The 13137-nt window shown below is 46.7% G+C and overlaps 1 protein-coding gene across 1 annotated transcript; it reads right to left on the reverse strand.

Moving 5' to 3' along the window:
* Positions 1 to 4696: 4696 nt before the first annotated feature.
* NGB (neuroglobin) lies at positions 4697 to 9572 on the reverse strand. The gene is made up of 4 exons (XM_024192730.1): positions 9469 to 9572; positions 7796 to 7907; positions 6321 to 6440; positions 4697 to 4843 (listed from the first exon to the last, which is right to left on the reverse strand). Exons 1-4 carry the CDS (start codon positions 9570 to 9572, stop codon positions 4697 to 4699), a joined length of 483 nt encoding a protein of 160 aa, XP_024048498.1.
* Between the last annotated feature and the right edge of the window lie 3565 nt (positions 9573 to 13137).

Genomic DNA, 13137 nt, shown 5'->3' on the forward strand with positions numbered 1-13137 from the left:
CGGTACTGTTGCCATGGAAATCAGAGCTCCTGCTTCTCCTGTCATCCGGATTTTAATAAAAAGCAGGCAGGATAGAGACAAATTACCCTGAGCCTCCAGCAATGGGGAGCAGCTTTGACTCGAGAACCAGGCTGTACAGACCTGGGGGGGTGGAACTCCAGAGACTACACACAGCAGCTGTGCATCTAGCCCGTAAAGTTGTTAGTGCCCCACTCTGCCCATTGCATGGGCATTCTCAGGAGCAAAGCTCGTGGAGGAGGGAGGCTGGTGGAGCTCACAACCATCAGGATACAGGCAGATATGCCAAACCCACGGAAAAAATGCAGAAATTGGGCTTAGTTTTGGCTTAATTGGCTTGTGAGTTGCTTGTTGGGTAGTTTTTGGCTTGTAGCTTGGTTGGCTTGTAGCTTGTTGATTCTTTTTTTTAAAGCGGATCCCGGCGGGGGGGGCAAGCGGGGAGAGAGTCAGGGGTGCACAGTGGGCCCATCAGTTCCAGACTGCACACCGAGGGGATCTAGTCAAATAGAGGGTTGGGGTTCTTAGGGATTGGCTTGTTTTGACCTTGTTTTGAAATAGGATTCAGCTTGATTTTTGGCTTATTGTGGAAGTCGGAGTGCTTATTTACCACGTGAAAGTTGGCAACTGTGAATACAGGTAGTGTGCATGGCCAGCCCTGAAGTGGGTGTAGGGAAAGAGGTCTGGCGCACCAGACAGGAGACAGATCTGGCCTAGGGGGGGAAGTTTGGGGGCAAGGGGGTAACTGTGGTACAGAAGGTCATATGAGAAGGTGCACATAGGGCAAGGAAAGCCTGGTGGTAGTGTGAGGATCTGATGCAAGTGACCCCATCCCCATGAGAAAGTACATGTGGCTTTGGGGAAGGTTTTCAGGGATGACAGATAGGACATGAGTGACAGGTGGGGACAGGTAGAATCAGGAATTGTTTGGGCAGGTGAGGTAGTGGATATTATGAGAATGAAGCTCTTGGGGTGCCCCTGCCAAAAGAAAAACAGATGCGGGAAGGAGAGGTCACCAGGCTGAACTGTTTGCAAACCACAAGTGGGGAGCATGGAAGTTGGTGACAGTCCCTGACTGCCTCATCCCTCCCCAGGGATTGTGGGGAGAGGAAATAAGAAATTAAACACAGCTCTTGCGGTTGCTGTGGAGTCACTCTCATTACAAGTTAGTTAACACTGGCTCCCTCGGATGACTTTACAGCCCAGTCCCGTTCTCTCCCACCCGCCACGAACTGTAGGTCCTACTTAAATAACAGCAATTATTTTGTTTAAGTGTTTCATCGCAGAATGGACGATTTCTGGGGGGAGAGAGACAGACCCCCGGAGAAATGTCTTTCCCCCCAGTCTCCTTCCATTTAAAGGTTAGCATTAAAGATTTAGCATAGGTGTTGAGGCCTAGAGCGGGAGCAAGAGCCCTCTCTGCACAGTGTTTGTAATCACAACCTCTCCAGCGCTCACTTCCCTCTCTCTGAGCAGAACAGGCAGCTCAACAAGGGTCATCCGACACTAACACGATTGTTTAGGGTACTGTTATTCTGCACTTCAGAGCACTCAGTCACTCAGAGAAACCACTCCACTGATTACAGTCGTTTGCATGTAAAACTCTCTCACAGCTGGGGCTGAAAAATTACATAATGCAGCCTGATGCAAAATGACATAGCCAAGGCTTGGCCTTGGGGGGCATAGCAGAATAGGGTAGAAAGCCTCTTTGGCTAGAGCATTGGTGTGACTGGTGGCCTGGAAAATGCTGCTATGATAAAGGGTTAATCCGACAGGAAAGCCATAACACCCTCAAGACTGCCAGCGTGTGCTACAGAGATGACCCTTCTCTGGTCTAGGACACATGAGCTGTTTTGCTGCACTCTCCAATCCTGAACACTCCTTTAGCCTGTCTCCAAAGTGCATATAGAGTGGTCAAAGCACGAGGTTAGAAGCCTGCAGGGCTGGGTTTGCTTCAAGACATCCATGTCTCGGTTTCCCCCATAATCAAATGGGTATAATACCTGTAGAATCTACCTAGATCTCAGGCATGATGCAAGGCCTAAGAGGTGACTTGTAAAGGGGAAAAAAAAGCCTTTTTAGCCTTTAGCTTAGGTACAGTATAAAAGGGAGATGGGGCAAAACCACAGTATTCCTTAACCCGAAGCAACATAGCTAGCGTGAATATTTTGCATAGTAGGTGCTTCCAGCAGGGCTATCCCACTGCTTCAGTTAGCAATGGTTCAGTTCCCCAGCGTAGACACAGCTGATAACAACTGGAGAATTAGCGCAATGGCATGATCACGGAAGTGAGAGAAGATGAACAATTGAGAGGGGAAGGGATTACTGGTCTACTGCTCAGAACATTTTGATCCCATTAGGGGCTATTTAACATCACCGGTTAACGAGCCATTAGTAGAAAGGACGTTTTTGTTAAAGATTCAACAGCCTGTGTGCCCCTTCCAATAAGAGACATGGGAAAAAGTTCCCAATAGACATCTGAGGCCACTGAGCAGTCCTCCAGCAAAGCCAGGCAAGGCCAGACTTGACATTCGCACTATCTCCAAGATTCACACAGAAATAAAACAAAACCCTCCCTCGCCCACTCCTCTTTTTCAACCTTTCCGGTCTTTTATGTTGAAATCATAAATAAGCCAAAAAGGCAGAGACTCGTTTTTAAAAAAATCCTTTGCAGGTCACCTTGTATCAGTCCCTGGCAGGTGTGATTTAATACTAGCATTGTTGCTATACAACTGTCTATTAACACAGTCCAGACAGGGCTAGGAGGCATACACAAACAGCTGCTTTATTTCTCTTAGGAATTACACAAAACATGGCAGAGAGCAGGTGAGCTTGAGGGACTATGAAAGCTGGACAGGGGGTCGTTCATACCCACACACATCTATTCATCACACGCAGCTGCCCACCCAGCCACAGCACGCACAAACAAGTCTTTGACCTCATAGGTTTACAGCAGCAGAGAAGGTATTGGATATGCACTGATCACCTTTCAAAATTCCACAGGGGAGCACCTAACTCTCCCTTCCCGGGATATACAGGCACAGCCAGCGCTGGTCTCCTGGATCCAGGGCCAGCTTCCCCCTCCCTAACTAGCCAGGAGTTGCAGGTTAGAGGAGAGCTATCACATCCACCCAGCTTGGCTTACATAGAGAGAGAGTAGTAAGAGGGGAGATCTGGTGCCGTAGTCAGAGTCTGCAGAAGAGGGAAAGAAGAGTGGAGCCCAAAAACCTATAAGGAGAGAAGAGGAGGATCCCTCTGGATAAAAGGAAGCTGCAGCCATCAGAGATGCAGTGAACTCAGTGAGCATTTCATATCCAGGACACCCATACTAGCCTCCCTAGAATATGCAACTGAGGATTCTCTAACTGGCCGACTGGCACAGAGCTGCTCCAAAACCACAGACGTGAGCTCTTGTTACAAGGTGAGGGTCACGAGGGCACTGGGTAGCAGTTATATTAACATAACAGTGAGTCGTACCTAGTCCGTGCTCGGATGAGAGATCTGCATGGAAAATCCAGGTCCTGTAGGAAGCAGTGCTGGACGTTCAGTAGGATGTGCTCTTCCCTCAGTCAGTACCAACACCCCAAACAGGGTGCACTGTACTTCTGGAGGAGCAATGTCTCAGATAAGACATAAAACCGAGTTCCTAGCCACATGGGGTCATTTAAAATCCCATGGGACACTTTTCACAGGAGTCAGGATCTTATTCCGGGGGTTCAGGTCAAATTCCAATTAAAGTAATTACATTCTACCTCCTGAACATTCCTCCCATATTTTCAATTGGATATTGGTTCTTACTCAATTCCTGTCCTAAAGTGGGGCACAGCATTGTTGTATGCTGTTAATCGGGCGTCTTATTCCACCCCAGGAGTGCCTGCATTTCAGTGATGGGTAGGAGTTATCCCTAAGGGCCCAGGAAGCTATAAATATGTAAATGATCAGTAAATGGGAAGAATTCCAGCTATATTCTCTTTGGCCAAGAACCAGGATGATTTTTGGAAGCTGCTCCCAGGAGAAAGCTGCATCTGTCACTTTAATTCTAATACAAAGTCTGTATTTGTACTTACTTTATGTAATTTACTTTAGGGGAAGACATTTTAAAAAGCACTGGTAGCTGCTGCATTTCAGCTGGCTTTCAGGTTAAATCAGCCAGCCAAGTCACTCCAAATGCAGCCAGCTAGCAGCTCAGACCTGGTAAGAGCCGCCTTACACTGGGATTAACCCAGTTCCACGTTCAAAAAGCTACACTGCTCAGCCTCTCCCTAGGAAATACACACAGCTGTGATTAACCTTACATGAGGAAGGGCCTGGGATCTATTCTAGGGCAAATGCAGAGGGAATAAAGAGCAAGGATTAACCGACCTGCAATGACTCCAGGAGAATATTTAGGTGGAAAGACAAACTTATTGGAATTTGAGGGAAGGCAGCTTCAGTTTGTGACAAGCTCATTCCATCTCTGTGTGCTGAGCCCAGCTCTACCCTGCCCCCTGGAAGTGGATGCAAGGGCTCATTGTAATTAAGGGGGGGGATCATAGTCAGAGATGTGGGTAATATCAAAGCAAGACAGAGAGGGCTACCGAGATGGCCCTGGAATGGGTGTGGTTGGAAGGGAGAGTCAACGCTCTCCTCGGAGCTGCTGCTGGGTTAGGAACAGGAAAGCCAGAGCCCAAACTTGCTAGGTCTATTCCCCCTCTTTACGTGCATCCCAGCCACGGCTCATGGCTTTCACAACGGCACCATACAGCCTGGTCCAAGCCTCTCGTACGTCCGGGCTGAAGGCAGTACCAAGGCATTTCTCCAGCATGAACAGCAAGGACTCTCCCACTGCCTGCAAACCAAACAGAGGCACCAGGATCAGAGGTCAGAAGCCTCAGGACAGCCATGTCGTCAGTTTTTCTCCTGCTGAATTTATTCATCTCCTTTGTGAGCCTTTCCTGTTGCATTGCCCAGAACAGGACAACACAGCTTCTCTAGCTCCTACCCAACAGGTGCCACATCCCCACTCCTGCTTCCTCCCCATCTCTCTAATCCTCCTACAATTTTCCAAAATGTCTCCAAGCCACCCGCCCACCTCTTCTTGTGGGCTGATTCACTCCCTGCCGACTTCCCTTGCTCCACGCTGCTTTGTACCCACTCCCCTCGTGCTCTCAAATGATCTCCCTCATAGCTTCCTTTCTGAAGGGAGCACAATCCAGTGCTGAATGAAGCTTTTCAGCAGAAAGGAGTGGGGGTGAGACTCTAGGCAAGATTATTAATCTACTTTAGCTCCCAGTTGCAGGAAGTCTGCACTCTTCCCTAGTTTAGCACCAGGGGAGGCTGGTGATGACATCTGAAAGTAGGTAGGCAAAACTGAGAAGCTATTTACAGCAGCAGGTAAAGATCACAGCGTATCAGACTAAACTGGATAGTCAGAGCCCATCCTACCCTGGGAAGTCTCCACTACATGGTACACCATCCCAAACCCAACCCTCTTTACTGACATGGCAGTCCAGGTGACTCCGTATAAATAGCTGATCTGACATGGAATAAACACACTGGCTCCCCACAGAACCTCCCTCATCCAGGCTGCTAGAAACAAACCCCAGAGCGGGATAATTATCCACCAAGCAATGGGAATTCTAGCTCAGTCTGCCAAGGACTATTGCTAGTGGCACAAGACATCACACTCGGAGAGGTAAAGGAACGAAGCCTATGCATCTTCAAGTTAACATGCCTGTTGCTTTCCATAATCGCAATTCATTTATCTAGTGTTTCTGCTCCTGCTCATTGGTAGGATGGGGGGAAGCTGCGGTCTGAAATGAGGGATAGGGGTAGCCTCACTACCTGGGAGAGGGAGGGAAGGTGAGAGCTGGGACAACTGATCACACATCTGGCAATGTCCTGGGCTGAGGTTCAGTAACCCTGTGCCAGGCAAATGCAGCCTGAGATGTAGCTGCATTCCCTTGCAAATGGCACCCCAAGACTCTGCCCATCGAGCTTAGGATGCGGGGCAGAAAGAGCAGGGAATACAACTCAAGCTAGCGCAAGTCCACCTAAAGAGCAAGCATGTGGGATTGCTCCCCCTGAGCACGCCAATGGTCACCTTGTAGGTGCTTCAGATTCTGGGACTGGGTTGGGCTGCCAGTTTTCTTGCCCAGCAACAGAGTTAAATAACCCAGCAACATATGTGCAGAAGTCCTAGAACCCAGCTTCATGGCACAATGAGGAAATCATACACTGCCATTCATGGTGGATCAGGATGGCACCATGGGTGAAGCTGGGAGAATGCTGTGGCAGAAGTAGCATGAAGAGAGAAGATGCCTCACCGAGAAAGAATCCACCTTCACACCAACTGTCTGGTGTTTCTTGCCCAAGTTGGAGAGATATTCTTCCAGAGAGGACAAGTTCTCCAGGTGGGTCACAGCAGCATCTATCACCAGCATCACCTGCAGGGGAAATCCAGAGAGGATAGAATTAGCAGAGAACATCTGCTGGGAACAAAATTTCCAAACAGCCTTCTAATCATCAGCCATGGAGCCATTCTTAGCCTGCTGTACAGTGAAGGCCTGTTCTGCTCCATTATGCTAAAGAGCTTGGTCAGAACTTCGCGGAGCCTGATGAAAACCTGTATTCTGTTGAAAAACAGTGTTTTCCACAGCCCTCCCCACCTGTGTACGTCATCTCCTTCTTCTGGCAAAGGCAAACTCAAGGGCCACTCACCTTATGAGGCTGTTATCCTACCAGATCTCACAAGCTAAGCAGGACAGCAGGTGGTATGGCAAGTGGTGTTGGTGATTCAATAGGGGGCCCTCTTCTCTCTGTGACACTGTGATGCTGGAAATGTAGCTTGTTGGATGAGAACTGAAGCTGAGGATGTGACCACAAGTGACCATTACAGCTCCCATGACCCTTTTGGCAAGCGTTGGTCAAATTCCAACCTGGATAATTACATTCTGCCTCCCTAATTTTTCCTTTCAGTTTCAGTAGAATATGGAATTTTTCTTCATTTCCTGTCACAAACCATTGTGTAGCACTGTAGTGTGTCTACTGCACTAAATAGCTGCAGCGTTCCACCCCTGAGGTGACTGTATTTCAGCGCTGAATGAAGGAATTCTGCTATGCTGCATTAAACACACCAGGATCCTCCAAGATGATATATAGATATTTTATTTCCCCATCTCTATCCTCCATGTCTGAGGATGAGGTGAATGTGTATAACACTGTCCCTCATGATGGGTCCCATGATAGGTAACTTAAGGGGCTGTGGACTCTCAGGCTCTGTTGCTGCAGCAAGAGAACCTTCAGGAGGAGATCGCTGGTGACGCCTGCCCTTTAGTTACAGCAGGAACTTTGCCCATGGCCTCTCTCTCTAGATAGGGTTTTGTATCATGCTATCACTGTGATATCTAAGTGCTTGGACTGTCCCTGTTCTGTGTGTAGGTAACTAGAGAACCTTCAGTCTCTACTGTGGTCAGTCCATCATCTAAGCAGCACGAAATTCACATGCACATTTCAGAATAGGAACCCAGTCCTTTGATTTTCATTGAATCAATAACTGCGGTGAGAGCGTAAGGACACATGGCACCCAGCCCTCATTGCTGTACATATGGGGATTTGCCCCTGGCAGAACTTCACTAATGTCTCTGTATTTCAGGGAGTGAGTTGCCTGACATTTCATGGCAAATGGACGTAAGAGAGACCTGGCCCCCCAGTGCAGAATTTGCTACTCAGGGCTTCTCCCATTCAGGGAATTTTCTCTATACTGTGCATCACTGATCACATTGGCCTCTTCATCCCTTACCTTCCTAATGTGATCCAGGAACTCGGGCGATGAGAGGCACTCCTGAGGGCTGGAGAACTGTTTGCAATTGTACTGGAAAAGGGGCAACAAGTCAGGGTCCAGATCAAACAACCTGCAACAGAAAGAGAAACCCCAGACTTTTCACACTCCTCATAAAGTGACTCCACCTTCACCAAGAGGATGACCCCTCCCTACCAATCCATCCAACAGCCTCCACCAGCACCACCCAAAGGGTGACCTGACTTCACCACCAATCATGTGAAAAGCATAGAGTCCTGAAAGGAAGATTAATAATTTGGGATAGTTCAGGTCATCTCTGGCTACAAAAAGCCTCTGTTACTCTAGCCCAAATCCCCATTCCTCACTGGTAGGTTTATGGCTCCCTAGCATTAGCTCCAAGCCATTGCTGGAATTCATCCTTAGCCTGACCCTGTCTTGGCTGAAATCCTTATTTGTGCCTGTTTGCCATCTCAACTCTTGCAATTCCCCATTTTATAAATGTCCTGAATCCCAACTCGACCAACTTCAGGAAGGCCCAGAATGCTGCAGCCAGATACCCTAGTGAGCAGGGTCATATAAACCCCTAGCTCACAGACCATCACTGGCTTCCTATTTAGGCTCCTTCCACCAACTTTTTCAGCTTAGAGTCCCTGTATAACTCACATACTGGTGAAATGAACAAGAGGTCAGGAAGATGCAATGGATTAATGCCATTCCTGGGACTCTGTTGTATGGCAATTCACACAGACAGACACACACAATGGCCAATTTGCTTTCTCCCTAATCTCCTACAATCAACCTCATCTGAGATACTTTACATTCAGCTGCAACATCCGCCCCCCTTTCACAAAACTTTTAAACATCCCCTTAGATAGCTTCTCTCTTCAGTTCTGTTGGGCCGTGTTTTTTTCCCAGATGCAACACTCCATTCTGCACAGGCTGTGAAGAAGCTGGGAGCTCGTCATGAACTTTTTAGATCCATGATTTTAAAGGACTTTTCAGGTATTTTTCTATCTCCTTCCATTCCGCTAGTCCCTAATTTAGGGGCTCATTTGCTTGGAAGAGGCAGCGAGTTGGATTTTCAGCTGCTCTCTCCCATGCACCTTTTCCTCTGTGCTGGGATTGAACCTGGAATTAGTTGATCCTCTCCCCAGTGGCCAGGTCTCTGTCTGTGTCTGAAGACTGCAGTGTCACAAACAATTAGGAAGCCACTTAGAAACACTCCACAAAGTTGAGCATATACACAAGGAGTGAGCAGCTCTTTAAACAACAGAAATATCTTTTCTGCTAACAAATGAGGGTTATTATTGCAAAGGCACAAAAAAATACACAGTCTTCTACCCCATACACTCTCCCTGTTCTCCTTTTAACAAACTTCTAGATTTAAATGCAAACAAGCTTCTTCATAATCCTGTTCTCTCCAAGGTGCAAATCACAACAAATGGACAGAAGGAGCAATAAGATGAAGCCAGAAAAAAATAAATCATTGCCAAGGAGAAGAAAGTGTTTCTGATCAGGGATTGGAAAGCTTCCACTGCTTAATTCAGGGATGGTGGTCAGGGAGAGAGGATGGTTAAGAAACAGGCTAGCAAGTGCCACAGGTGCTTACTCCATATCTGGATGAGTTACCCTGCTATAGATGCCTCCTGTTGCTATAACAGCCTGTTACTCACCTGGTAAACAAGACGATGCCATGCTGCAGGAGGTTGCTACTCACTTTCTGCCAGCTCTCCCGGATCAGCGCCTGTTGTGTGCTGGATAATCTTCCACTCTCCATTTTATTGTAGAAAGAGGGAGGTTAAGAACAGAGCCAGGCAAACCTTACGCTTCTTCTGAAAGTAACTGCACTACTTACTCTGCCCTCTGAGTTACAGGTGGCACTGATCTCCTAGTAATCCAAGTATCTAAGGCTACCAGTGCCTCGAGCTGAGATGCACACACACCATTCACTCCCTAAGTGCCAAGGATGCTCTTCCCTGCACAGTGCACAAGACTTTGTGATCACATCTCTGGGATTTCCAAATAGAGCAAGAACTCTTCTCCTATCTGGAAGCAGCACAGGTGGGTTTAGAAAGAGCCTCTCTCTGAGCAATTAGATGAAACCTGAGTGCCTTGGGGAAGATCCATATTGTTCCCTGGTGTCTACGAGAACGAAGGACTCGTTGCTTTCTAATTGCCCCCTGCTGTTTGGTTACCACACGTTTCTCTGTGTCTCCCTCTCCCAGTCTTTGTGCAGGGTGATAACTGTGCTCCTGACTCGATCCCTGTCTCTGTGCCTGTCACACACTATCAGGCGCAAGGATCTGGAGCTAGCTCCTTTCCCTTTATCAGCAGCACTTTCCCAGCTGGCTGTCTCGCAGAGCAGCTCCCAGTAGCAACACTTTCACCGATGCTCTTAAAGAGACAGTGTCACCTTTCTTTCCCTCCCTTCCATCAATCTTTTTAAAGCTATATAATAAATAAATAAATATTGTGCACTTTGTTGTATTTTCCCCACACACAAAGAGCAACCATAGACTTTCAGCCTCCATACATAAGAGATGATTTAACCCATTTTGGTTGATATTTTCCAACCAGCTCTATTGTCCAGATGAAGTAAGAGATACAGAAGGGAAGAAACTTACCCAAGGTCACATAGCAAATCAATGACAGCTCCAAGACTGGAATCCAGCTCTTGCAATGCCCAGCTCTGCTCTAACCATTAGACATTGCTGCCTCTGAATGTCCCCTTTCTTTCTGCTATTTTCAATGATGCTCTTAAGGTTACAGTAGCCCCTTGCTTACTGTCACTTTCATTGACATCCAGAACCCTCTCAGGCTCCTGGTATATCCATTGGTAGGTGCCTCTAGAGATTTGAAATGTCGAAAGGGAACATAATCACATGTTTAATTTAATGGAAAGGAAACCAATTGTACAGGGCAAAGCATTTAATAATGGACCAGAGACTTTTCAGCTGTGGCAGATGCCTTCAAAGTATATTCCAAGTAAAAGCTCTCCTCTTAAAATGGCCTAGTGACTCAGACGGCAGTGAGGCAAGTGTAGAGAAAGGAAACAATCTGGCAGACCTCGGTTAAGGAGCCCCTCAACAGAAAGACACTGTGGACAGATAGCAGAATAATCATTTCAGGTGGGGGTTTCAAAAGTGCCTGAGTGACATAGGAGCATGTGTCTCATTGAAAATCATTGCAGTCTGCTCTGAAATTACAAACACGCAGCTATTGAGAAGAAGACATTCTGAAGGCCAGGAAGCCTGCATAGTATCTTCAGTATGGGCTGTAAGTGTTTATAGCCAATGATGATACATCATTCCTCAATTTTACGTTTCAGAGTAGCAGCCGTGTTAGTCTGTATCCGCAAAAAGAACAGGAGTACTTGTGGCACCTTAGAGACTAACAAATTTATTAGAGCATAAGCTTTCGTGGGCTACAACCCACTTCTTCGGATGCATATAGAGTGAAACATATATTGAGGAGATATATATACACACATACAGAGAGCATGAACAGGTGGGAGTTGTCTTACCAACTCTGAGAGGCCAATTAAGTAAGAGAAAAAAACTTTTGAAGTGATAATCAAGATAGCTCAGTACAGACAGTTTGATAAGAAGCAAGTGTGAAAATACTTACAAGGGGAGATAGATTCAATGTTTGTAATGGCTCAGCCATTCCCAGTCCTTATTTAATCCTGAGTTGATTGTATCTAGTTTGCATATCAATTCCAGCTCAGCAGTCTCTCGTTGGAGTCTGTTTTTGAAGTTTTTCTGTTTTAAGATAGCCACCCGCAGGTCTGTCATAGAATGGCCAGACAGGTTAAAGTGTTCTCCCACTGGTTTTTGAGTATTATGATTCCTGATGTCAGATTTGTGTCCATTAATTCTTTTGCGTAGAGACTGTCCGGTTTGGCCAATGTACATGGCAGAAGAGCATTAATGTTTGTTCCTAGAAGGGGGAATATGTTAAACAGCACAATATTGCATCCTCATTTCCATCCCACCACTCTTGTCTTCTCACTGTCTCTTCTGAAGGGCCAGTTCTCTGCTGCTGTAACACCTTTGACTTCAGTGGAGTCAGAATTTGGCCCTTAGGTTGTAAGATCTTCTGGGGGTGTCACAATTGTCTTTTATGTTTCATAAACCTGAGCACATTCTCAGAGCTCAACAATGCAATAACCACCTAGTTCAGTATGGTTATTCCAGGGGGGTGCAGACAGCAGTTTTTAGAGCACAAGTCTTGGAATTATTGGTGACCAGGTCAGGTAAGATGGGATGCGGAGCATATCAGATTCACCTCCTAAGGCCTGGGAACTATAAGACAGATAGAGAAGAAAGCTACAAATATTGTTGATGATCATGTATTTGTTACAGCTATATTCATCCCTTTGTTGTACAGCATGACTACCCTGAACTTCACAGAAGCTTCAGACTAGAACTTAGCACAAATGGTAGGGGCTGTTGCTAGAGGAGAACCACCCTTAGGCATTAGCCATGTAGGGTTTATGTCAACCAGGGGAGCTGTTCCAGTTCTGTCCCATAGGAGGCTGTGATCTCTCTCACGCTCTCACACAAAAGGTAGCACATTACATATACAAACATATATATTACATATAAATAAATTGTATTTTGTCTTACCCTTGAATATCCCTTTATTCAGTAAGTGGAGCTGCTTGGGCTGTTGTGGGGCTTTTCTTGAAGTGAAGGCATTAGCAAAAGCCGTAGCTGAAGGAATATCATACCCCAGGACCTGGCTGCAGACCACACACCTGTTAATCATTATTAACCTTTTTTTTTTAATCAACTAGATTAAATTCTTTCAGGATTCCTCCCCCATGATGAGAGATTTGCCTGTATCACAAGAGGCTGCCATCAGTTTCAGATACAATTTTCTGCTGCCATCCTCATGGCTGGAGGTAGATTGCTTGAGTAACTTATCCACTTGTGGTGGTTGTCAGTTGGTGGTGTGTGTGTGTGTGTTCTCTCCGTGTGCTGACCCAGCTCTGCAGACCTCAGTAATATTACCCAGTAAGACCAGACTCGGTTCGGTGGTGAAGGCGCTCGGCCATCTTTACTGTTGACGAAGACCGGTACTAGTGCCCTGGCTCAATGGTTACAGGGCATGTACGCCCGTGACAATGGACTAGCTCAGTTAGCAGCGGGACTTTCTGCTGCCTCTTAGGCCAGACAAAGATGTCCCTCTTGTGATTTCTCTTTTATATATTGATACAAACAAGTTATGTATTACCCTATTAGTTAGTTACCACCCAACACCTTGTACCTGCTGGTTCGAGCAAAACATCTCCATCCATTATCCTGTCCAGGGCCGGCTCCAGGGTTTTGGCCGCCCCA

This window comes from Terrapene carolina, unplaced genomic scaffold, assembly GCF_002925995.2.
Source record: "Terrapene carolina triunguis isolate 2854851 unplaced genomic scaffold, T_m_triunguis-2.0 Scaffold96, whole genome shotgun sequence".
NCBI classification, from domain to species: domain Eukaryota; kingdom Metazoa; phylum Chordata; order Testudines; family Emydidae; genus Terrapene; species Terrapene triunguis.

Excerpts from the sequence above, each read along its gene's own strand:
- NGB (XM_024192730.1), bottom strand. The coding sequence starts at position 9,572 with ATGGAGAGTGGAAGATTATCCAGCACACAACAGGCGCTGATCCGGGAG. Across the intron at positions 7,908-9,468 it reads GGCATCGTCTTGTTTACCAG|GTTGTTTGATCTGGACCCTG; the intron begins GTGAGTAACAGG and ends TTTCTGTTGCAG. Across the intron at positions 6,441-7,795 it reads TCCTGGATCACATTAGGAAG|GTGATGCTGGTGATAGATGC; the intron begins GTAAGGGATGAA and ends TTTCCCCTGCAG.